Source organism: Chenopodium quinoa, unplaced genomic scaffold (assembly GCF_001683475.1).
Source record: "Chenopodium quinoa cultivar QQ74 unplaced genomic scaffold, ASM168347v1, whole genome shotgun sequence".
NCBI classification, from domain to species: Eukaryota; Viridiplantae; Streptophyta; class Magnoliopsida; order Caryophyllales; family Amaranthaceae; genus Chenopodium; species Chenopodium quinoa.
Window position 1 is genome coordinate 474359 of NW_018743518.1, and position 24917 is coordinate 499275.

The 24917-nt window shown below is 35.8% G+C and overlaps 4 protein-coding genes across 5 annotated transcripts; 2 read left to right on the forward strand and 2 right to left on the reverse strand.

The window, feature by feature from the left end:
• Positions 1-616: 616 nt before the first annotated feature.
• Positions 617-10147, forward strand: LOC110739987 (ribosomal RNA small subunit methyltransferase E-like). The gene is made up of 8 exons (XM_021920469.1): positions 617-860; positions 1654-1727; positions 6817-6959; positions 7035-7081; positions 7543-7651; positions 7939-8000; positions 9178-9298; positions 9865-10147. The coding sequence occupies exons 1-8, from the start codon at positions 690-692 to the stop codon at positions 9999-10001; spliced, it is 864 nt and encodes a 287-aa protein (XP_021776161.1). The 5' UTR covers positions 617-689; the 3' UTR covers positions 10002-10147.
• An 84-nt stretch (positions 10148-10231) lies between these two features.
• LOC110739988 lies at positions 10232-11356 on the reverse strand. Its single transcript, XM_021920470.1, has 3 exons — positions 10958-11356; positions 10837-10883; positions 10232-10503 (listed from the first exon to the last, which is right to left on the reverse strand). The coding sequence occupies exons 1-3, from the start codon at positions 11178-11180 to the stop codon at positions 10369-10371; spliced, it is 405 nt and encodes a 134-aa protein (XP_021776162.1). The 5' UTR covers positions 11181-11356; the 3' UTR covers positions 10232-10368.
• A 299-nt stretch (positions 11357-11655) lies between these two features.
• LOC110739989 (magnesium transporter MRS2-3-like) lies at positions 11656-18323 on the reverse strand. Its single transcript, XM_021920471.1, has 6 exons — positions 17731-18323; positions 15764-16012; positions 15342-15470; positions 12809-12969; positions 12460-12685; positions 11656-12154 (listed from the first exon to the last, which is right to left on the reverse strand). The coding sequence occupies exons 1-6, from the start codon at positions 18115-18117 to the stop codon at positions 11867-11869; spliced, it is 1440 nt and encodes a 479-aa protein (XP_021776163.1). The 5' UTR covers positions 18118-18323; the 3' UTR covers positions 11656-11866.
• A 1024-nt stretch (positions 18324-19347) lies between these two features.
• On the forward strand, positions 19348-23757 carry LOC110739990 (serine carboxypeptidase-like 18). Of its 2 annotated transcripts, XM_021920472.1 has the most exons (14): positions 19348-19540; positions 19632-19768; positions 20829-20908; positions 20991-21113; positions 21290-21392; positions 21504-21541; positions 21635-21736; positions 22064-22150; positions 22256-22405; positions 22502-22573; positions 22757-22875; positions 22976-23101; positions 23201-23258; positions 23424-23757. In XM_021920472.1, exons 1-14 carry the CDS (start codon positions 19398-19400, stop codon positions 23505-23507), a joined length of 1422 nt encoding a protein of 473 aa, XP_021776164.1. In that variant the 5' UTR covers positions 19348-19397; the 3' UTR covers positions 23508-23757. The 2 variants fall into 2 exon arrangements, with proteins under 2 accessions (XP_021776164.1, XP_021776165.1); XM_021920473.1 differs by lacking the exon at positions 21635-21736.
• The last annotated feature ends 1160 nt before the right edge of the window (positions 23758-24917 follow it).

A 24917-nucleotide genomic window follows, 5' to 3' on the forward strand; every position in this document is an offset into this window, starting at 1 on the left:
CCTAAATGGTCAACACAGTCCGATTGTAGGCCAAGCTTGAAGGTCACAAGGTAGGACCTTAATAGCTAGATGGAAAAAAAATTACTTTATCAATGTGTATAAATGTATTCCATCATATACAAGTTGATACGACATATTACTCCCTCTGTTTATTTTAAGTGCCTTTCATTGGAGATTTTGATACTATTCACTAAACATACTTTGACCAATGTTTGTAAATCATATATATATAAAAAATATAGTCTTGTAGGTACTTGTTAGAATCGTTTCAATGAGTAGATAATTAATATTCAATTGTTATAATTTATAGTTAATGATAATTAAAGATATTATTTATCAAAATTTTGCATCAGCATGCGTGTTATTTCCTCTGTTTTTTTTTTACTTGACCTATTTCTTTTATCATGCGACGATAGAGTGAAAGCTGATTAATTAGTAAAAAGAGGACAAAAGGAAGTATATAACAACATTTTAATTCAAACCAGGCTAGAAAAATCTAGACTTATTTTGACCGCAATTTGTTTATTTTAAGTGAAGGTAACAAACCCGTGGATATGCGACGATAGAGTGGACATGTGTTACACAATCAAACCCAAATCAGGCCCATTACCCGTCCAAAATGAGAGACACAAAGAACAAATTAATGAAGAAGAAGTGAAGTAATAGGGAGGAAAGAAAGTAGAGAAAGAATGATGCAATTGCAGCAGACGAAACTGGTAGACTCACCTCGAATTATCTCTTTCTTCAGCCGCCCATGGATTAAACCCACCATTGTTGCACTCCGAGCTTTCTCCGACCACTCCAACCAGTCTCGCGGCGGTCTCCCTCGCTTCTTCTCCGAAACCCTTCCTTCTTCCAAGGCACTCTTTCCCTCTCTCTTCAACTTCTTTTTTTCCATTTTTATTTTTCAACTTTTTGGAGCTAATTCACATCAATTCCTTGTTATTGCTGATAATTTGAAAATTTTAGGAATTGTTTATTTCGCTTCAATTTTGACCTAATTGGTACTACATTGTGCAATAAAAATGCTTGATTGTGAAATTAAGTTTAGTGCGTACAGTAGAATTTTAGAAAGTTCTTTGTCAAAAACTCAAAATTTATTCTGTATTTAAGTATATTTTGCCAATTTTAGGGCTAAATTGTTCCAAACATTGGTTAGAACATAGCTTTATGAGTGAGCGAGAGTGCCAGCTCTGAAGGGAAAGGGACTTGTTCCATCCTCAACAGTTTGACCTTATTTTTTTTTATTAATATGATCCATGTTTACAGTTCACCTATTGAAGTGCTGATTCTCCACTCGAGTTTCCAAGAATGCCAATTTATTTGCTAAAACAATGCATCTGCGCTTTTTTGGTGTATATTCTGATGTCAAATCTACATTCTACAGAATGAGGATTGAGATTGGAATTGTTAGCCTTTAATGTGGTGTCACTGCTCTTTGGAACTTCTTAAAGGTCACAAGTAATGTCTATGCTATCATAGTCAAGCAGCACTTTAATTAGTATGTTTGATATTTGAACCCCAATGGATTAATATTCTATTTTCCTTCTTAATTTTGGTATTGCTTCTGTTGGATTGTTGGAATCATGTGTGATTATATCTGACACTTCCCCTTATATTTAGACTATGCTTAATTGTTCTGCTATGTTTCAGGGTGGTGTTGTACGTGTCCAAGGAGATGAATTTTGGCATATGACTAAAGTTCTCAGGCTGAGTGTAAAAGATAGGTAAGTATCTATACTAAATAATCAATATTCATTCTATTTAACAGTGAAACAATGTGTGCAATGTAATTTGAAAATGAAATCTTTTACTTGCATAAAATGTAGAAGCCTACTTCATATATCTTTAGTCTCAATAGTAATTTACTCCGTATTTATCTACTTGGGTGTATTCTTCTCCGTAATCGCTATTTTTGGCTTCTTTTGGTATTCTAAGAAAAAGAACAACGCCTTAGTTACCTATCAGTTTGCTTTCTTAAGGAAATGGAATTGTGAGCTTGATATATCCTTCTACTACCGCTATGAGCCTATGGCTTCTTTTGTGGGGGTTTGATTCTAGGCCCTTGTTATGTGGAATACAAAATTTTCCTCCTTATAGGAATTTTCAGTCATGGAACAAAAATAGAAGGTTGTAAATTAGTTTATTCTCATCTTAGCTTCAGGTGTATATCTGCATAGAAACAGATATTGGCTGAATAAATATCTCTTATAGAATGCTGAAAATATGCTTTAGAGAATGAATGGGGAAGTTTGAGGATTATATGTTTGCATGGACTATGATATATTAATTGGCTATATCTTTATACTCCGGACTGTTGGTCTAATGAGTATGCTTCTGGTGTCTTTTGTGTCTGCTTAAATTTTCCAGTTTGTTGCTTATGGCACTATATGAATATGAGTATGGATGAAAATTAGGAGCACCTATAAGGGGTTGTGTGATAGTATGTATCTTGTAAAATGGCTCAAGCATTATTTATTGAACTAGATAGGTATGCTAAGTAATCTCGTTCATATTGGAAAGACTTCTCTGTCCAATAAATCTATCAATATCTTTTTCAGTTATTCACTTTGGGAGCTCCCAAGGGTCCTGAGGTGCTCATTTTTCGGGGTTTGGGGCATGTTGTTTGTGTTGGTGACAAGGGGCATTATTAATATAAAATATGGTACGGTGGTACTTATTTATTTTTATACATAAAATATACTCCTTCAATCGTCAAATCATTGTTCTCATGGGCTTGGACATGCATGTTAAGAGTAGATGGTAGGAAGGTGTAGGTTTCTCGGTAAATAGGGAGAAAATAAGAATTAAAAAAATAGGTTGATGGAGAAAGATTGTTCAACATACTATACAATTATTTGACAACAAAGGGAGTAATACTTATTTATTTTTACTAAAAAAGGGGTATTTAGGAAAAATATGTGATGAATTTTCATCATTAGTGACTATTTTTGCTAACTATAATATGAGGTTCCATTTGTTATGGATAATTTACCATAAACAAAAAATAGCTTCATTATGACCAATTATAAAAAAAAGCCAACCAAAATCAATAATTGGGGTAATGGCTATTTATCAAACACCAATATAATATAACAACCATGTAATGCATTTATCAACGACATGCTAACAGGGAATGAATAGGCGAGTTTGGATTTGGTGATTAGAACCATCTTTAATAGCTTTTGATTGCAAATTCAATATAGTTGTAATAGTTTTGAAATACCCAAATTACTGGACCAAACTCATACTTAGAACTTTGTAGACCTATTGGAAAACATTTTATGGTTGCAAACCAACTTATATAACTTCGGGGACACCTTTCATATTCACTATAATTTTGAAAAAATTTCCCAAAAAAATAGTGAAAGCATGGACTATAGGCTTCAAATTTGAAAAACTTTGCTGGCTCGAAAAAAAAGGATGAGTCTCTTCCCATGGACCCAAGACAATTTGGGTGGTTGGAACCACCCACTTTGCCTTCACCTTAGCTAATTACGCACACGTCTCCCCTTATTAACAACATTATATGGTCACTACGATCTTTATGTGATCGATTAGTGGTCATGTTTGGTTCCTAACAACATTATGTGACCCTAGGATGTATCCCCTACCATTAGTTAAGGTTTCAATACCGAGTCCCAAATCTTTGAAAATGGCCCGATTTCGTGTATGCTTTCAAATTTGGCCTCCATAGAACATGTTTGGACGCAACAAGGTTATGCACCGAGATGCTTTCCGAGTTCCCAAATGGCCTTAGGAGGTTTAATTGGTGTCTGGATGCAACAAGGTTATGAAGGATTCCCTTTGCCTTAATAGGACTCAGGATGCCAAATTTATGATTGGAATCACCCCTTAGAGCTCTTTCCTACAAATGTTGTAGAGTTTCGAAATACCCACATAATTGAACCAAACTCATTCTTGGGACTTTTTAAACCTATTTGTAGGCCTTTTATGGTTTCAAACCAACTTATATGACCTTGGGCAACACCCAAACATTCTCTTCAATTTTGAAAAAAATTCCCAAAAAATGGTATGAAAACGTGGATTATAACCTTCAATTTTGGACACCTTTTGACTTTTTTGGGTCCGGAAAAAAAAGAGGTCGAGGTGCTTCCCATGGACCGCACGGGACCCCGAGAGGCCATTTGTGTGGTTGGAACCACCTACTTTGCCTTTGAAATGTCACTATAACCAATTTTGTACACACCTCCCTTCATTAACTAAAGGCCACCACGGTCTTTTATGTAACCAACTAGTGGTCTTATTTGGTTCCTTACAACATTATAACCCCAAGACGAATCCTTTACCATCACTCTAAATCTCTTAGAATTGCTTGATTTTATGTATATAGCCTTCAAATTTGGCCTTTAAGGAACATTTTTTTGACATTGTAAACTTGGATACTCTTATGTTGTGATTTTTGTCTCTGATGATGCAGTTTTCCTTTTCCTTGTGAAAGCATGTATAATGAGCTGACATTTGTCTCCTTATTTTAGTAATTTATATTTGAAAAAAAGAAGAAAAAGAGAAAAATAGGAAAAATAAGGGAATTTTGGCAAAAAATAAGTGTGATGATTTTTCATCAATAGTGACTATTCTTTTCAACCATGAGATGAAAAATCTGTCGTTCTGGATACTTTTTTATGAATAAAAAAGCTTCATTATGAAAAATACAACCAAGTAAAATCTACCATTGGGTTAATGATGTTAACAAACACCAGTTCAAAGAAAAAAACTCATGTAATGCATGCATCAGAAATGGCTCAGTGATTGACTAATAAATGTATGTTAGACTTTGGGTTTGATAACAAAATGAAGAATTCCTTTTACCTTAATAGGACCAGAGATGCCAAGTTTGTGATTGGAATCATCCCTTAGAGCTTTTAACAACCAATGTTTAGAATTTCGAAATACCCACATAATTGAACCAAACTCATTCTGGTGACTTTATAGACCTATTGGCAAGCCTTTAATGGTTCTAAACACAATTATATGACCCCGGGAGACAGCCACGCATTCTCTTCAATTTTGGAAAATTTTCCCGAAAAATGGTCGAAAACGTGGATTATTTGCCTTCAATTTTGGACAATTTTTCAATTTTTTGGGTCCGTAAAGGAAAAAGGTCGGGGTGCTTCCCATAGACCCCATGCCATATGGGTGATTAGAACCGCCTACTTTGCCTTTAAAATGTCACTTAAGCCAATTTCCATATACACCTCCCTTCATTAACTAAAGACCACAATTGTCTTTTATGTAAACAACTCGTGGTCATATATTTGGTTCCCAACAACATTATTTGACTTCGGGATGCATCCCTTACAATCAATTAAGTTTTCAACGTCGAGTCCCGAAATCTATGAATATGGCCTTATTTCATGTATTTTGCCTTCAAATTTGGCCTTTAAAATTTTTTTTTTGGATCCAGCAAGGTGATGCATCGAGGTGCTTCTTGGGGTCCTAAATCCCTCAAGAGGCCTAAATGGTGCCCGGATTGATCTCATTCATGCTTTAGCCCACCTTTCATTATTTTCATGTGGAAACTTGTAGATACTCCTATCGTGTGATTTTGGTCTCTACTGTTATGTAATTTTCCTTTGCCTTATGAAAGCGTGTTTGATGAGCTGATAATTGTATCCTTATTTATGTAATTTATTTAATAAAAGGAGGAAATTTGAGAAAATTAGGGAAAAAAATAAGGGAATGTCGGGGTAAATTTGAGATGAAGTTTCAGTTGTTATGGAAACATGGATACTCAATTGTTATGGATACTTTTGACTTTTCTATAAAAAATAGCTTCATTATGAACAACTGTAAACAATCAAGTAAAATCTAAAACGGGAGTATTAGTTTGAGTAATAAACACCGATGTAGTTATAGTATAAAATACGCAATTCATGTAGTGCATGCATCAATTATGTCTTGGTGATCAATTAACGAATGTGTGAGTTTGGGTTTGATAACGTAATGAAGGATTCCCTTTACCTCAATAGGATTCTAAGATTCCAAGTTCGTGATTGGAACCATTCCTTAGTTTTGATATGCCCACATAATTGAACCAAACTCATTCTCGGTACTTTATAGGTGTAGTGATAGGCCTTTTACGGTTCCAAACCAACTTATATGACCCCGGGGGACACCCCCCACATTCACTTCAATTTCAAATTTTTTTCCGAAAATGATCTGAAAACGTGTATTAAGCCTTCAATTTTGGACAATTTTTTACTTTTCTAGGCCTACAAAGAAAAAGGTCAGTGTGTTTCCTATGGACCGAACGAAACCCTTGGAGGCATTTTGAGTGATTAGAACCGCACTCTTTGCCTTAAAAATGTCACTTTAGTCAATTACATATACACCTCCCCTCAATTACTCAAGGCCACCACTAGCCTTTATGTCACTGACTATTGGTCTTATAACTCTTATTCAGCTCCTAACAACATCATATGACTCTAGGATGCATCCTCTATCAACACTTGATTTTTCAATACCGGTTCTTTAAATCTCAGAAATGGCTTGATTTCATGTATTATAGCCTTCCAATTTGGCCTGTAGGGAACATTTTTGGACTTGGCAAGGTTATGCGCCAAGGTGCTTCCGGGGTTTCCCAAAGGGCCCCGGGAGGCCTGATTTGTGCCCGGAACTATCTCATTCATGTCTAGGCCCACCCCTTATTATTTTCATGTGGAAACTTGTAAATACTCCTATTGTGTGATTTTGGTCTCTACTGTTTATGACTTTGTGTAATCAACCTTTGCCTTATGAAAGAGCATATGATGAGCTGATTGTTGTCTCCTTGTTTTAATATTTGAATGCTAGGATAGAACTCTTCAATGGTAAAGGCGGTTTGGTAGAGGGCTCTATAGAGAGAGTTGATCGCACGGGAATTGATTTTGTGGCAATTAAGGATCAAGTAGTTGTACATCCTCATGAACCACAATGGGATGTATATGCTGCTTTCAGTAAGTTTTTAATTTCATCTGCGGACAGCTACGTGTAGTTTCTGGTCATGACAACTTTGTCCTGTGTTTTTGCAGGTACACTGAAGGGTGGTAGGGCTGACTGGCTTGTTGAGAAGTGCACAGTATGTCATGGATATCCACTTTTACATGATTGTATTTTAGTTAGGATATTCTTAGCTCTTGCACCTTTTAGCAGCTTTTGTCTTGTTTTGCTTTGTAATCGATGGACTCCTCTCCAGATTGAAACTATAGGTAGGCAGTTGGCCAGAAGGGTCAGGTGTTAGATCTATTTTATCTTTCATCTTTTTATTCCTTCTGAGATCGTCTGTTTCTATTCTTCTTCTTGTGTATTTTTTCCCTTTTCTTTTTCTTCTTTTTTCTTTTTTCTTTTTCTTTTTTTTTTTTTTTTTTTTTTGATGATTTTTTTCTTCTCAATTGTCAATCCAAAAAAAAAAAAGGGAACATCCAAGTGCAGACATGCAGTATTTTGCTGATGTATAATTGCCCATTGCTGATAATATTTTTACTAGACTATTTTGGTTTAGTTCTTAGAATTCATTATTTTCTATGTTTTTCACTATAGGAGCTGGGAGCCAGTAGTGTAACCCCACTTTTGACAGAACGTTCTCTTTCGATATCAGAAAATCGAGTTGACAGGTTGCAGAGAGTGATCGTAGCTGCAACAAAACAATGTAAGCTCCTATCATCCTGAAACCTTTGATGAAATTTGTATCTGGGGTATTAAAACCAGTATAATTCATGGTTCTTTTTGTTATTCCCTCCGCCCCTTTATGTACACTTTCCTTTTTGGATTGTCCCATTCTAATACTTCTCTTTAATAAATCTCTCTGTAACTCCTTTCAATTTTTTTATATACTAACCTGGGAAGAGAGTATGTTGGAGTCTTAGATTAGTGTTTGCTTTTAATTCTACATATAATACTTTTGAGTGATTTATCAGTTGTCACACGTTATTGCAGGTCAAAGATTGCATGAAATGATTCTAAATCCTCCAATTAAAGTTGGCAGCCTTTTACCTAATGTGAGTTGCTATTTGCTGAAGTTTTGTTATTACAACGAAATCCTGATTTGTTGAAGCATGCACTGTACCAGTAAGGCACTAAAGCCACTAAGGCTTGGTATATTCCTTTGACATACAATTTACAATTAATCATTCTTCAATTCCTTTGACATGCCTCAATATGTGTATTCCTGCACATTTTAATTTCTAATATCTGTAATAATCTGTTCTGCGTTGTTTGGCTATACGTTTACACTTCTATAATGTGGTTATCAGGGTGTAATGAGCTGGGTGGATCTGTGTTTAATATTGGACATTATTGGTGATTTCATTCATCAAGCTGTCCAACTGAGTGACATCCTTTTTCAGAGAGATAATGAGGCAAGGGGGTTGGGAAAAAAAAAACCTTTTTTTGTATCATAATCTGAGCATAAAAGGAGGGCTAGAGCCTACCTACCTTTATAATTTTTAAGCTTTGGAGGAAATTGACTGATCATATTGTTTGTTCTCCATAGAGCGGTCGGTGGCTGTATATACAACAATGACAATAGGTTTATCTAAAAGGAATTTTCAAGAGTGGTAGTAGGAACTAGGAAGAGTGGTAGTAGGAAGTTCAGTTGTTTGTTGGGTATCCCTTGACCCTATTTCCTTGTTCTTGATAGATTCCTATGAATATATAATTTGGTTCTGGTGCTTTGGAGTCCTTCGTTTGTCATTCTTTCTACATCAAAACCCTTTAGTTGCAGCCTTCACTTATTTTTGCTTGCATTGTGAAGGCCAAGATTTCGAAGGGTGTTGATGTGTTTGTTCGAGCAGCCAGTTCAGAGAAGTCCTACACTTGTGTGAAACCCCAAGTTTGAGGGCAATGTCTCTGGACTTGTTTAACAATCCTGGAAGTTAGGGATAGGTTTACAGACTCAAGGGTTTAAGACCAAATGTGACTTCTGTTAGGCCAAAGTTGAGTTCTGTTTTGAATCACAAGATTGGTTCTTCATATGTGGGTATTAAAAATACTAAATCATGACATGCATACCCCATGATCTTTTGATAGCCTCTGAGGAAATGGTGTTATTGTTAGTCAATGAATCAGTACAGTGCTTCTCTTCTGCTAATTTCTCTGCAGGCTGTATATTACAATATGAGCATGACAAATGGCAAACTGGCTATAGTGACTTACATAAAATATGTTTTCCCTTAGGTTGCACAATCAAAATTATCTTTTGTTGCTGCAGCAGAAGCTACTCCTCTGATCAGTACATTGACAATGACATCATCGACAAAAGAGTCTAGAGGTTCGCTTATAATTGGACCAGAAGGGGGTTAGTTCAAGTCTTTTCTCGAGCAGATTTTTATGGCACATTAATATATACTTGATATAAAATTTTACTCAGTGGTTCCTGTAGAAGATGTGATTAACTTCTATGTTTTCTGGATCTCCTTTAAGAAAGAATTGCTGATTTGCTATACCTTGCAAATTTTTTTGTTTATAGTTTATCAACGCCAAAGTGGATGATGTGAATGATGAATGTACCTCATAAAGAAATGTCCATGACTAGATTGAGAAATTTCTCTCTTTTTTTCTATGATTACAAGAACGACTTTGATGAACAATGCCATTAGTCCATTACTGTCCAGCATTCATAAATCTTAAGTTTTGATACTCTATAAGTTGTAACTGTGTCCTCATGAGCTATAGGGTTTTTATTTTTTTTGGGTTGGGTTGGGGTGGGGGTGGCGGCTAGGGGTAGGGTGTGGTTTCGTTTTTGACATACTGGTATGATCAGTTTCTGTCTTCCTGAAAATTTTGATATAAATTGACAAACTGGTGAAACTTATTGAAGGCTTTTGTGAGCTTATGTCTCATCTTAATGTTTGAATGTTTCAGACTTCACTGAGCAAGAATTGAAACTAATCACTGAAGCTGGTGCAACTGCAGTAGGGCTTGGACCACACCGCCTGCGAGTTGAAACTGCTACAATATCACTCCTCGCTACATTGATGCTGTGGTCTGATTCTCAGTAGCCATAAAGTTTATAATCGTAGTAAATTTACAACTCATCTTTTTTTACAGGGATTGAGACAAAAGAGTGAAATACGTAAACTGTTTTAGGAATGAACATTCTATATATCATATGAGCCACTTGCTTGAAAATTATAACTCTTATCAATGGCAAAAGCGTGATTCATTCAAACTTTATCTTATTTGCTCTGTACTAGCTTCAATTAGTTCAATGCTTTCAAATAATTAGTAATAACCAAAATTGAAATATTAATTTTGATAAATTTAATCATAATATGAAGTCTCTTTGTCCAAAGTTGTGTAACCAAATACATAAGAGGTACAATTTGCTGAATTTAACAGAATATAATAACGAGAAATAAACTGAAACTACTTGTTCTTGTCCAGCCATTCAAGGATACCTCTCTCTGATTCAGAAAGTTGTTCTTTATCCTTGGCTCTCAAAGTGCCCTCTACAAATCCAAAGTAGTCTTTGTAATTTCGCCTGTAGTAATCATCCATTCTCTACAGTGGTAAATAGTGACAAGAAAATTAATAATATAAAAATAATTAATCTTAATCATATTGAATATTAGGAGCTAGGTAACAGTGTTGTTAGAGCAATTCATCCAGCATTAATGTTAGAATTAAGAAATGTGTGGCTAAATTTAAGTTGATAAAACAACTTGTAAATTAAAAACTGAAATTGGTAGTGATACCGAGAGTACTCTAAACTTTGAGTTTTGACATGTTAAGCTTAAAAGTGTTACTGCAAAAGTGTAATTTTGTGCATGATCAATCTTAATTGAGATTAGCATCAATTATGAGATTTCATAAGGGAACCTAAATCAGTCTTACCTCTTTGTCATTCTTCGCTTTGTTTTCCTCTGACTTCTTCAAATACTCTGATTATACATACACCATCATTAAAGTAATCTAAGATTAATGATAATGAAGTGGGTTAAACATGGATATTTACTTTGAAGAAGGGCAGTCCGGCTGTCATTAGCATCAGTGGCTGCTACAGCTAATAAAGTAGCAGCAGTTGAGGATAAGAGAAGCCTTCTCCTTCCAGCGATATCAGAACCGGAGGCTATACTTCTGGCCGTGCTCGCGGTTGCTGCTGTTACAGACTTTGCACGATCAAGGAGTTCTTTCACATTATCTGGTACAAAACTGCAAGAATAACTTGCTAGAGCCATGATCTGTTTTCTGCAGTGCTATGTGCATGGAGCCCCAACCCTTTTCTGTGGCTACTAACACCTGTGGATGAAGTTGTGAATTTTGTGGTCTACATATCTTGCCACTCAAATATCTACTCTTATCTTTCTTTGATTGGATTCGTGCAATATACTAGATAACTTATTTTCTTGTAAGATTGTTTTCTAGTAGGCTTGGTCTCAATTTTAATCAAATTTTAGATAACTTGTCTAAAGGATGATTATTACATGTTTAAGGCCACAAGATTATCCATAACGTCGTAATTTGGGAAATAATGGACCAACATAAGGCAATAATATCGACTAGGTACCTTACTGAGAGGAAGGGAAAAATAATTAAATTAATGTCATGGCTGCAAGATCCAAAAAAAGAAACCAAGCATGTATGTAGTTCCATCAAGTCCAAAGATGTTTTGCATATAAATTTTTTTTGGTAAAAGAGAACTTTTCATGAGGATGGAGTGGGAAGTATATATGTAAAACTTGTATATAATAGCTGTGTAAATCAAAATCCGGTCTGAATATGTATTGAAATCCATCGACAAAATTACAACAGCTTATTTTGCTAATTTACATGGTTCAGTGCATCTAAGCAAAAAATTTACTTTCATATCAAACCTATACAAACCAATTACACCACATCATTCTTGCAATGGCCACTTGTGTGATCACTCTAGCAAACGCTTGTGCTTGCACCAGGCGACAGCAATAACATAAAGGGCTAAGCAACCTGTTGCTCCACCACCAACAGTCCAGAGAAATTCCGGATCTCCAGCTTTGTCTGGATCGAACAGCTCGATGTGGATATTCATCCCGAAGATACCAGCAACAACAATGAAAGCACTCACGACTAAAGTTGCAGTTGTGAGCATGACCCCCATTTGCAGAAGGTGATTCTGTTTGTCATCCAGCATTATATTAATGTAATCCTCTGTGTCATCCACGTACTCACGCAACTTCAAAAATCAAGGATAGAAAATTAGAGACGCAACAAAGACCTGATTTTTTTGCATGGAATTAAATTCACCAGAAAGTGTTCTGATCAAGTTAAATTTGCATGAAAACAAGAAGGTATGTTTTTTGTTTCCAAACTCCAAAGTTAAACTAGGTAGCTAATGTTTCATACAGTTTCCTGCTAGTTAATCATGTTCAAGCATAATTTTTGAAGAGATCGTGCTCAACACGCTAGCATAAAGTCAATTTGAAAGTGCACTAGAAACAGAAAACAGGGAAAACTTGAGATCAGAGGTATGTTACAAACCGTAGTGAGTTTATTAAGTGTGCCATCGATCTGAACAAAGTATGCCTCCAAAAGCATTTCAAGCTCCTCCACATCAAGGTGCTTGCTTATGGCACTGTGTGTTGTGCTAGTACGTGTCCCACTTCTGGCTAGTCGCGCAGGCACTCCAAAATATTGGTCTTGTGGGTTGGCATCACTTTCATATCTGCCTGAACCCCCATTAACTTCCGATATTTCAGCAGGCATCCTAGTATACAGAGAAGCTAAACACTTAGGGACTTGAATTGAAACAGTCAGAATGAGATCCATCTATGATTTAGATAACGAAACAAAAATACATTAATCTTTCAGAGCCCCTTTTGCCAGTTACCTTTCTTCCATTTCAGCTTGGACTCCATCACTAACATAATCATGCTCATTAACAGAAGAAACGGAGGAATCATCAAGGTTTTGCTCGGCTAGCTTCTCAGTTAGGTACATTTCAGCCATATCATCATCATCATCTAGCAGGTGCTCAAGTTCATCTCTCACCTGGGGACTTGGAGCATGTTTATTAGTATTTGAAACAACCAAAATTACATTTCATATATAAAGCATTATGTGACGTCAGTAACTGTATCCATTGAACTAAAACAATTTCAAAATCACATAGTCCCATATATTGGCTAGAAAGTTAGATGGGTATGTAACTGACCTCTGGCCATAAAATGCAAGTCAAAAAAAAAACCCTGTAACCAGGAAAAAGATCCCTAACATAAGACTTAAACTTAGCAGACGCTAGCTGAAACCAGCTGGTTATCATTCTTTTCCTTCTTTGGTTCATAGGGGAGAAAAACGTCACTAACGAAATTACAACATGACCTCCAGTATCCTCCCCTCAATCCCCCCATCACCCTGAAAAAAAAAATAGGCAAAGAAGAAATCTAATGGGAGGACAGGAAAATAAAGAAACCAGAAGTGGTGAGTCAGGGTTATCTTTGAATGGATAACTCTACTTCCAGAATGACACAAGTAAATGTTTGATCCAATGGCTAATTAAATGAAAAAATACTACTTCCCAATCTGCATGTATCCAAACCCCATCTCCTGCTTCTCTGTTTCTTCCCCCCACTCCCTTCTATACCAACACAAATCTTGCCCTCCCTTTCTCCCTCTGTCCTTGCTGCATCACCTGAAAGATTTTCAGGTTATAGCCAAAGATTACACAATTCCAGTCCTCCATTATTACAGTCGGGAAGCCCCTAGTACACCACATGCCGAGGCACATAAACAGTAGCAACAAGGTGACCAGAGAGTCAGACCCACAAGGATAGAAATGCTAAAAATCTCATGGACAAGTTTAATATCGACAAACCAAAAGCACATACAACTATACAAGTCACCAAACCCATGAATATACCAAACATTGAAACTTGAAAGTCACTCAATTAACCAAAGCCTATTAATAAAGGCTATTATAGCACACAATTATGGGTGCAACTCTCAACATATGAAAACCCACACAAGGAGTACCACATGATTGCCTCCGAAACCTAACAGATGTCAAACCTTAGGTTCCCTGGGGCATCATAAAACCACTAGCATATCCATGCCAAATCTTGAAGAATCACGCCATAGAAAAGATGTGCTCCACAGTCAAGGGAATAGGCGTAGCTGTTTGCATAGACACAAGGCCAAGGCATAGGCGCTGCTGCTCAAGGTATAAGGACTAGGCATAAGTGTTGCGAGGGTAAGATGCCAAGGAAAAAGGCATAAAAACTCCTCATTCTAAAACAAACACCTATACATGGTATTATGGCCATAAAGGGTAGCGTCTTTGCTGATCTAAGGGGCAATTTCAGAGAGCATGGGCATGAGCCAAGCCAGGGCAAGGTATGGCCAAGGTATGTGGTTTAAGACATGATTATGAGGGGTACAACTGTACAAGATCATGAGACAAGGCATGAATTAATTATTTTCGACCACCAAATAGGTCTCCTAGTCTCTCATGAGGAACATGGGAAACACATCGATTCCTAAGATTGCAGGGTTCGAAAATAATCTTTGGAGGCTAAATTGAAAACTATAATACACAAGATCAAATCATTTTCGGAGATTTCGGGATCCAGTGTCAAAAACTCAATACGAGGGATATTTGGCACCATGTACGCCCACTAGTGAGAGCCACATAAAGGCCTAAGATGGAATTTGGTAACAAGCAAAATTGATGGCACAACCTTCCAAAGTGGCCTCCCAAATTATCATGAGATACAAGGAAAGCTCCTCATCCTCTATCTAGAAAAGTAGAAAATTCCCTAAAATTGAAGGCTATAATACACGATTACCAATTGACTTTGGGAAATTTATTAAAAAATTGTAGAAGAATTGGAGGTGGCTCCCAGGGCCATAAAAGTTAGTTTGGAACCATGATAGCCAACTTCTAAGACTCTCAAGTATCAAGAACGAGTTCGATCCACTAATATGGCTATTTCATAAATCTCTTGTAATGTTAGTCAAGAGCAACAAGAGATGGATCCAACCACACAAGTGGCCTCCCGGGATATCATAAAAATTATGAGAAGCACCTCATCCTCTTTCATTTTTACGTCCGAAAAAGCTTTTCTCTATAATTAAAGGGTATAATACATGATTTTGGAAAATTCTCCAAAATTAAAGTTGATGCATGTGATGAGGAGAAAGATAGAGAGAAATGACAACCTAAAAAGGAAAGAAAACATTTGTTGCAAATAATGTGTAGCATCCATTTTGGCAAAAGTTGCAAATGATATGGAACGGAGGTAATAACTATTTTATAAGGAATTGTATTGTTAGTAAATCACAGTTTCTTCTGGACTTGGAACGGAAAAATGTACAAACTTACTCACAAACAGGTACAGGGGAAACAACCAGGTAAATCACAGTACCTTCTGGACACGCCCAGTTAAAGCCACTAGGCGACTCTTAATTTGCCTAACACGTTCCAAGTTCAGGGTGCTGATTTTTGATGTTAGCTTATCCAAGGCTGGATGAGCTTCTTGCTCCAATGTCCTCGCCTGATAGAAAAACAACCAAAACCCACAAACCAAAATGAAGTAAAAAAAAATGAAAAAATAAAAAATAATAATAAAGAAAGAAATCAATGACAAACTAGTATCAACAAAAATTTCACTCAATCAATCAATCATAGCCTTAATCCCATAAGTAGGGTCGGCTACATGAACCAAAAGTGATTATTCCGTGTAGTCATCGACAAAAATCTTCCTCCTCCATCCCTTACAATCTAATGCCTCATCCTCATAAAAATCAACAAAAATTTCACTCTTAAACATAAAATAGGTGGGTATACCTCATTATCTAAGGAACTACAAGCTGCTTCAAGGCAAGCCTCCAGTGCTATAAATTCAAACGGAAGGACCTTCACTCCATCTCTGTTCTTCAAATCTTCCTTTTCCTCCAAGCTATTCTTATCATCACTCACCCCTTGACGTGGAGGGAAGCCGCAAAGATCATCTGGAGGGCTAACATCAGTGCTTGGGGGCTCCTCAAGGTCATATAGATTTCGCCACTCAGAATTATCTGCCCCACCTCCAGCATCCTTCATAGCCAATACATGATGAAGAATTAGAAGGTATAACATAATAACTAGCATAGAGAAACAAAGTAACAAACCTAAGTGTTTAGTATCTTTTTCTAACTCCAAAGAAATAACTAGACGACACACAAATATGAGCTGAGATTTACAGACTAGTAGTTGATAAGCAACAAATGATACAGTTAACAATTCACATGGAACATCAGAAAAGCTAAATGACAGAATTCAAGAGAATTTCTTTGAACAAATCTTAAAGGAGGTATCAGCAAATCTATAGTCAGCAATGCCCCTTTTATGATTTCAATACAATCCAAAGTCTATTACTCTTGATGTTTTAGACAAAGAACTCTAACAACAACCAGTGATGGAATCAAGGATGGCAAAGTCAGGGCCATGGCTCCAGCCATGATTCTCTTCATACATTAGAGGTGTAAGGCAACATTAAAAACTACCAGGATTGGTTTAGCTGCTGTATAACTTAGTATGCATCATATCACATGTTCAAACCTTAGATCACTTGCATTTGTTTGCTTTTTCACCCATGGGCTGTGGGATTTCTTCTCTTGGATTCGTATACATGTAATTTGTCTTAGTTAGGTTCTGTTGACATACACACTTGTGATTCCCTTGTCTATTGTAGTCCTGTTTTCAGATTTCTTTTAATTTTACTTTATTTAGTAAAGAACTTTTCAAATGTTCTTCCACTACAGCCCTACAACTCTACAAGAGGGTTTGGTTTAACCGTTTAAGCGGAGAGAAATTACAAAAATAAGAAAGGTTACAAGTAAAGAAAATTAACAAAACCTCTCAATTCTCCGTATTGTTTGATTAGAGCAGGGGAAGTCCGAGGGAGTTAAACTTTTGCCTGTATTCGCCTATTTGGCAAGTGAACATAACCAACCTAATATAAACCCCATTCTCACATTGCTCTTGAATCTCCACCACCACAACCATCTTCAATATTCTCCTTAACTCATATAACAAAGGAGGATTACTACTGAAGTAACAATTTTGAAATCAAATTCCCATGTCAGACCTCAACCACGCTCAATGGCAAGCATTCAGCATCAAAATTCTGCACACAGCACAAACAATCTAAACCAAGACTATGGCCTGATGGCACATAGCAAGAAATTGGCAGACTAGACATACACCATTCCTCACCACCAACTTAAATTTTTCAGGAATTCTTAGATTGAGCACAAAAGCCCAAAATTACACTTATCTACACATTTGAGTAGGGCAGCGTACTCTGATCCCACTAATTGACACTCCAATACTTGATTAGCCTAAAGGGGAGTGAAATTCAACATATCCCATGACCCATGACTAAATAGAGAACTAAGTCGTTACCACAACGCTTCATATTTCACTTGTTCAACTCAGTATGCCTCTTTGCTACCATAAAGCTTATGCCGAGCTACTGAGATTCAAGTATAATACCCTAATTTTCTCTTAAACTCAATCTCAATCTACCAAGCTTTAATTTTTCTGATTGTAGGAAAACTATATGCCCATATAATACTTAATCATATCACAAATAAATTCATCATTACCATAAATATAGATAAAAATACTTAAATTCACCATCAATTCCAACACCAAATTGAAACAAATAGCAACACAAAACTGATAATCAATCATCAAAAACACACACCCAAAACTCAAACCCCACATCTCAACTAGAATCAAAAGCAATCAATCATTAAAAAGAGGGCAACCTGAATTTTGGTAGCTTGATGCAGACGCACTAATCTTCTTTGAAGCTCCTCAACAAAAGGGGTGACAGAAGGATCTTTAGAATTGAGCAAAAGAACTTCTTGGGCAGTAATAATTGCTTTAATATGCTCCAAATTTATCACAATCGCTCTCTCTCTTCCAAGAACAGTTGATGGGTATGAAAGAAGGGGGTCCAATATCCTCAAGTCTCGGGCCGGGAGGCCCGTTCGTCGCATGATAGAGTGCTTCCCTGCTTCAACCACTTGGGCCTGACCTACTGAGTCAATCACTAGCCAGGCTCGAACCCCGGTCCCCTTTTTCCGGTGCCCGCCGATCAAACCCGGCACCAATCCAGGACGGGCTATCTCGGGCTCGTCGTCGGGCCTCATTGTTTTTTGTATTGTTTAAAATTGGGTTTTCTCTCTTTCCTGGTTTTGGTGGCGCTGTGTTTACATGCCTGGTGGAGTTGGTTTGTTTTGATTCTTTCGATTAGTCAGCACTCAGCAGTGAAGAATGAAGATTAAAGAAAGGAGCAAGTTTCCTTTTTCTTGGAATTTTCTAATGAAATGATAAAATTAGTACGGAGTAGTATTAATCAAAATGGTTAATTTACAAAATTCCTTTGTATTTTTCTTTTACTTTTTTAAAATTTGTTGATTCTTTTACAGAGTGATATATGATTTGCATCAAATTTCATATACAATGGTAGTTAATATAGTAAAAAATCTTGATGTTTTAATCGTTAATCATGGAGTCTAATTAAACGGAATCCAAGGGATTTATGTTAAATTATAGATTAATATTGAGTAAAAATCGAAGATAAGTGGAATGTAGGAACAAAAAATTGATACATTTATGAGATGATTCTAAATGTATTACTATATGTGAGAAATGTACGAGTTATTAACTATCGGAAGGTTTTGAACTTTGAGTATGTTTTCAATAATCTGAGTCCTTTAAACCATATGATTAGGGGGAAAAAAGGTCTCTTTCTCGATTATCATAAAATTATGTGATAATCTAACCAACATATATGGCACAGTTGTGATTTAACTATGCTACTACAAATTTAACTTTATCATTAACCTTATATTTAATCAATTAAATTTATTAGCGCTAAATATCAAGATTAGCGTAACAAATTACTCCGCAACAAATAATAATTAATGAGACTCATGTAACACATGTTGTCCCATAAATATACGGAGTACATGATGAATTAATCTAATCATTGGTCCCAAAATTTCTTAAGAAAACAAAATAAATAAATAAAAGTCATGTAATCATAAAGACATCATCATTCATCCTTTTATCAATAAATCAATATTTTACTCCTTTTTAAAGCTGGCAAAATCTGACACGACATGAATTGGGCATGGAAAAAATGGGTTAGTAAACACGACACGTTTAATTAAACAGGTTGGATTAGTGTTAAGATTTCCAACACTAAAAACACAACTCGGCCTGTCTAATATAAACAAGGCTAATATGGGTCAATACAACACAATACGTTTATTAAATGAATCGGATTAGTGTTGAGAATCCCTAATCCGTTTAATTTCGAACACAAACACGACACGACTGTCAGCGTCCACTCCTTATATAATAGGCTAAAAGCTACGGAGTACTTGTACTACAGTGAGGAGTTGACAATTTGAAACAAAAAACTATGACCACATCCAAACAATTGATACACTTCTTCATCTTACTCTTCCTTGCCGTCGCCTTCTCGCCGGTGCCGTCGTACTCCGGCGAGACCGTCGATTATCTCCCTGGATTTTCCGGCAAGCTTCCTTTCAATCTCCAAACTGGGTAACACTATTTCTAAACTTTATATATCTTCAAATTGCATTTTAATTCAGCTTTCTGCTACTAAAGAAGATTGTAAATTGTGAAAAAATAGATACATAAAAGTGGGAGATTCAGAAATGTTCTACTACTTTGTTGAATCAGAAGGAAACCCAAAGAAAGACCCTTTACTTCTTTGGCTTACTGGAGGTCCTGGTTGTTCTTCTTGGAATAGTCTTGTTTATGAAATTGGTAATATTTATCATCTTTTCTCATGATTATCTCTCTCCTTTTTTTGGTAGAGCAAATCATATTTTGTAATTTAAATTAGTACTACGACAACTAAATTGAGACAGAGGTAGTAAATGAATCGTTGCTTAATTAGTTAGTGGTTTTCTCTGTGTTTGGCATAATTTTCTTGATCATCTCATAGTTATTTGGTTAAAAATTTATGGCATTAAAATCTACCATATCAAGAAATTTTAATGGGCCACATTTCGAGAAAAATGACCTGAAATGTAAAGTGGAAGAGGAAGTTCCACGTATGTTTGTCAATAGTAGTGGACCTATCTTGCATGTTTTGCTTGAGAGAGAAATTCATTAATTTGCAATCGAGAAAATACAAATTGATCTTTGAGATAAACCATTTACCTGACATTTCGTAAATAAATCAAGAACTTTTTCTTACTGATTTATTTATCAAAATGCCATTGTGATAAACAAATCACAGGGATTAACCTCGGCTTGAAATCTATAAGTAATTAATTGATTTACTTATTAATTTATTTTGTGAAAAGCCCTTTTCTATTTTTATACTATTTACTTCACAATTGAGAGCCATGTACTCATGTTACACAATTGATGGAGCTTATTTTGATCTTATTAAATTTTGTTCTTTTTCACATATATTCGTCTCTCTTAATTTACTGACTCTTACGTGAAAAAACGAAAAACTTCATCCGTAATTTTTTTTGTTCTACTCACTTAGCGTTTTGAGCTGTCAGCCCTGCATATGTATGATTGTTGAAGTTTGTGTGATACTTTGTAGGTAGGTGATGACATTTGAGGTTTATGTTCAATGCATCATAAGTTAGTCAATGCTTTGATCTTCTTGCAAGAGCTGCTATTATATGGCTAAGTCACTAGACAATTGATCTACTTATGTTGATTATTCTTAATATTGATAGTAGTACCATGTTAGACATTATATATGATAATATGAACACCACTTTGTAGTTGTCATAGTAGTATATGGATTGTTTGTCATTAGTCTGTAATCTAAGTTCGTTTTTGCATGTACACAATTTGGCAGGGCCACTAGAATTTGACCTTGATGCATCTTTAGAAGGCGGTCTTCCTCAGTTGAGATCTTATGAACATTCTTGGACCAAGGTAAGGAGGATATAGGAAAACAGATAACTTAATAATCTTTTCTGAAAAAAAACTGAAACGGGAATTTGTGCTGTATATGCAGAGTGCTAGCATAATATTTCTAGATTCACCTGTTGGAACAGGCTTTTCCTACTCAACAACTCAAGAGGGATGGCCGAGCTCAGACACAAAAGCAGCAGATGAAGCTTATCAATTTTTGATGCAGGTGGACTTGTAGACATGATTTTCTTGCTAGATTATCTGTGATTATGATCCTATACAGTCGCAGCTAGAAAATACTGATAAAATTTTATAGTATTAAACCGAGATAATGCTAGTAGATTTAAGTTGGTAAACATGACTCAAACGAAGAACGCTTAATCTTCTGAACTCCTGATGCAGTGGGTTGTAGAAAATCCTCAATATCTTGATGTTCCATTCTTTGTGGGTGGTGATGGATACTCTGGAATTATTGTTCCACTGATCATACAATTAGTAATAAAAGGTACTTTAATAAACTTAGTTCTTTATTACTCGTTATTGCTTAAATAGCTAAATCGCTTTTTCATCATCTATTATCTGAAATTTGTAAGGCAAACTAAAATACTTCTGACAGGTAATGAAGCTGGAGTGCAGCCACACTTAAACCTTAAGGTGATATTATCAGAGAATCATATGGATACTTGCTTCTAATGAAATAATTCAAGCAATAGTAGGTATAACCTCTGATTTCTTTTGATATTGCAGGGATATTTAGTGGGAAGCCCGAATACAGATGAATTCATTGATGCAAATTCAAAAGTAGAGTTCGCTCATAGGATGGCACTCATATCAGATATTACTTTTAATGTAAATGTCTTTAACATTAAATGGTTATTAGTTGTGATCATTCTAGATCTTAGCTTGTTGCACTCCCCTTTTGTGAGACATATGCTTCATTCTTTTCACTTGAAAAGCCCTTGTCTGAACTTAACAGCCCATATTATCTGAATTTATAGACCAAACTTCTTGTTAAAATAAGGCTATTTTTATCAAGGTGAAAAGAACAAAGCTATGGTGGGAGTATGAACAGGCAAAGCTAGAGTGGCTCTTTGTTTTGAATAAAGGGAGAAAAACGGTGAATATTCATTACTGTCACAGTTTGTAATTAAGTTCTTTCTGTCCTTCACTATGCAGAATGCCAAGAAGTACTGCAAAAAGAACTATGTAGATGTGGATCCAGATAACACACAATGTGTCCTTGCTCTTGATGATTATGAGAGGGTTTGTAAAATTTCATTAGCTAAGAATAATTTTGATTACGAATGCTTTTAAAGGAGCTTTGAAGTCAAAAAAATCTAGGTTGTGAAAAAATCGTTCTTTCCACAGTGTGTCAGGGGCATATGGCCAAATCAGATTCTAGAGCCAAAATGTACACTTGGTAGCCCACTTGATGATAGGTGGACTAGAAGATCTCTTCAGGAGGATCCCAATGAATTCATTCTTTCGGTCCCTCAAGCTTCAAATCTTTGGTGCCGGGTATTTTCCTTGCTAATCCCTCTTTTAGCATTTATTAATTCTTTCAATCGTTCAATCTTTCTTTTGCTGATTTCTAGATGCCTAATCGTGTTGCAGGATTTCAATTATACTCTGTCAGATACCTGGGCAAACGATGAAGCAGTCCAGGATGCCTTGCACATCCGCAAGGTATCATGTTTCTTTAATTTTGTGGCTGGAAATAAATCATTATAGAGCAAGCTGACTTTTTAGGCTATACACTACAGTAATAGTTTATATCAAGAATTAAGATTTTAATGTTTTATTCTGCATAAGCTCAATAACATGTTTCATGAAAATACATTTTCTAACATGCAACTATTATGCAAGTAGGGAATGGTAAGCCAATGGAGTAGGTGTAACCAGACAATATCATACACGAAAAATATACAGAGTGTTATTCAAGTTCATCAAAACCTCACCAACTATAACCTTAGGTTACTAGTATACAGGTAATCATATCTTAGGTTGCTCATTTTCTTTCTTGAATCTTGAGTTTCCTTTGGCATGAATGATTTTGCTTACTAGTTGTCCATTTTTTGCATTAACTAGTGGTGACCGAGACATGGTTGTTACATTTGTTGGAGTCGTGGAATGGATAAAATCCATCAAAAATTCCGCCAATCTAACTCTTTCAGACAAATGGCGTCCATGGTTTGTTGATGCTCAAGTTGGAGGGTAAATAATCTGAGCTTTACTGAGCTTTAGTTTTCTACCTTGGTGTGAAAAAACTTCAATAAATTTACCAAGTTTTTATTAAATGTTGAAATGTGATAGGTATACAAGGAAATATGAAAAGAACTCAGCTTATTATCTGACATATGCAACCGTGAAGGTAAATTATACACATTGCTTGTGACATCTCAGCATGTAAATGATCATATTGGATTCATAACAGTTATCTTAACATTTTGGCCGCAAAAATTTACTTAAGTATAAGTCTTGGCAGCTTAGTTTATGAGAATAGATGACTTATAGTTCAATTTGGGTGAATGTTCAGGGTGGAGGTCATACAGCTGCAGAATACTACCGTAGAGAATGCTCTGAAATGTTCGGTAGATGGGTGTCACACTATCCTCTATGATGCAAACCTTTTATTGGGTTTTGCAAGTTTATTCTGTTTATGTTATTCCACTTCATTTATAGGATTAGTAGCATTTTTCTCTTCCATAAGCGCATTGTAATTTTGCAAGGCGAATTTGTACCCTTATATTTATTGATGAACTCTGTCTTTTAAATTTCCATCAAGGCCAAAGAAGACTCTGATACGATTGTAAAATAAAGATATGTATTCCCTTGGTTTTACAATTTTTTAGTCAAAGTATTGGTTTTACAATAAGAGGAGCTCTTATAGTACGTTAACCCTTGGAGATTTGGAATCGGATCAAAAGATCTAATTTTAGGTGTTAAAAAAGTCCCAAAATATTCTACCTATACCCAAATATTCAAATTAGTCAAAAATCGGTCCAAAAAGTTTGGTCCATGGAGGTATATAGGCATATAGCATGGGTTAAGCATGGCGCAACAACTTTGCCAAACTTGAATTTATGCCTACAGAGACAAAGAAATGGTGACGCGAAAAACCATTAGAAAGAGGGGATTCCCGCGGGTGGAAGCAACTCCACCAACACTATGGGTTGGGGCCGTTGGGCGTTATTTGATGGTGTCAATTTATACAGAGTACATAATTGATCGAAGAATATAAACTCTATTTTGTAAGGTAATAAATTAATACTCCGTAATAGATTAATAGTAGCAATAAGTTGCTGTGAATGATGTGTCCTTGCTCGTTTTTCCTTGCCTCCTTTTTTATTTTGAGAAATGTAATACTACAACAGTTGAATTGTAACTCTCCGCAAACTAGTCAATTCTCGTATAATTTCAATAAACAACGGAGCCTACCAAAATTTAATTATCAATTATAGAACCTAATTGATTACTACGGTAGTAACACTTATATACACGTAAACATGCATTTATAAAACATTTTTCACATATACGGAGTACATATACTATTATACTGATATATAAATTAAATTACTTTCGCTGTTACATATTATATGCAATTTTTGAATTTTTTATATCACACAAACAATAGTCAAAAGTTGCACATATAAAACGGAGGTAGTACTTGTATATACTCCGTATTAAAGAACCTAGTTTTCGGAAATTATTGGTATTTTAACGAGAGCAAATTCACTTGCCTCGTTGTAGAGTCCAAGAATTATATTGAGAAGATGAACAATTATTGAAACCCTCCTATAAAGTTATCGGAGAGAGGTTGTTATTCGATCCTACCATACCACTATTATTACACCAAACTATATCGATCAATATATATATACGACATCTAGGGGTGGGACTTTTCAAACCGAACCGTGAAACCGCCCGTTAGCGAACCGAACCATCACGGACCGATCCGTTTATAAACCGATAAATACAAACCGAAAACCGAACTGAACCGTTCAATATCAAACCGAAACCGAATTGAACC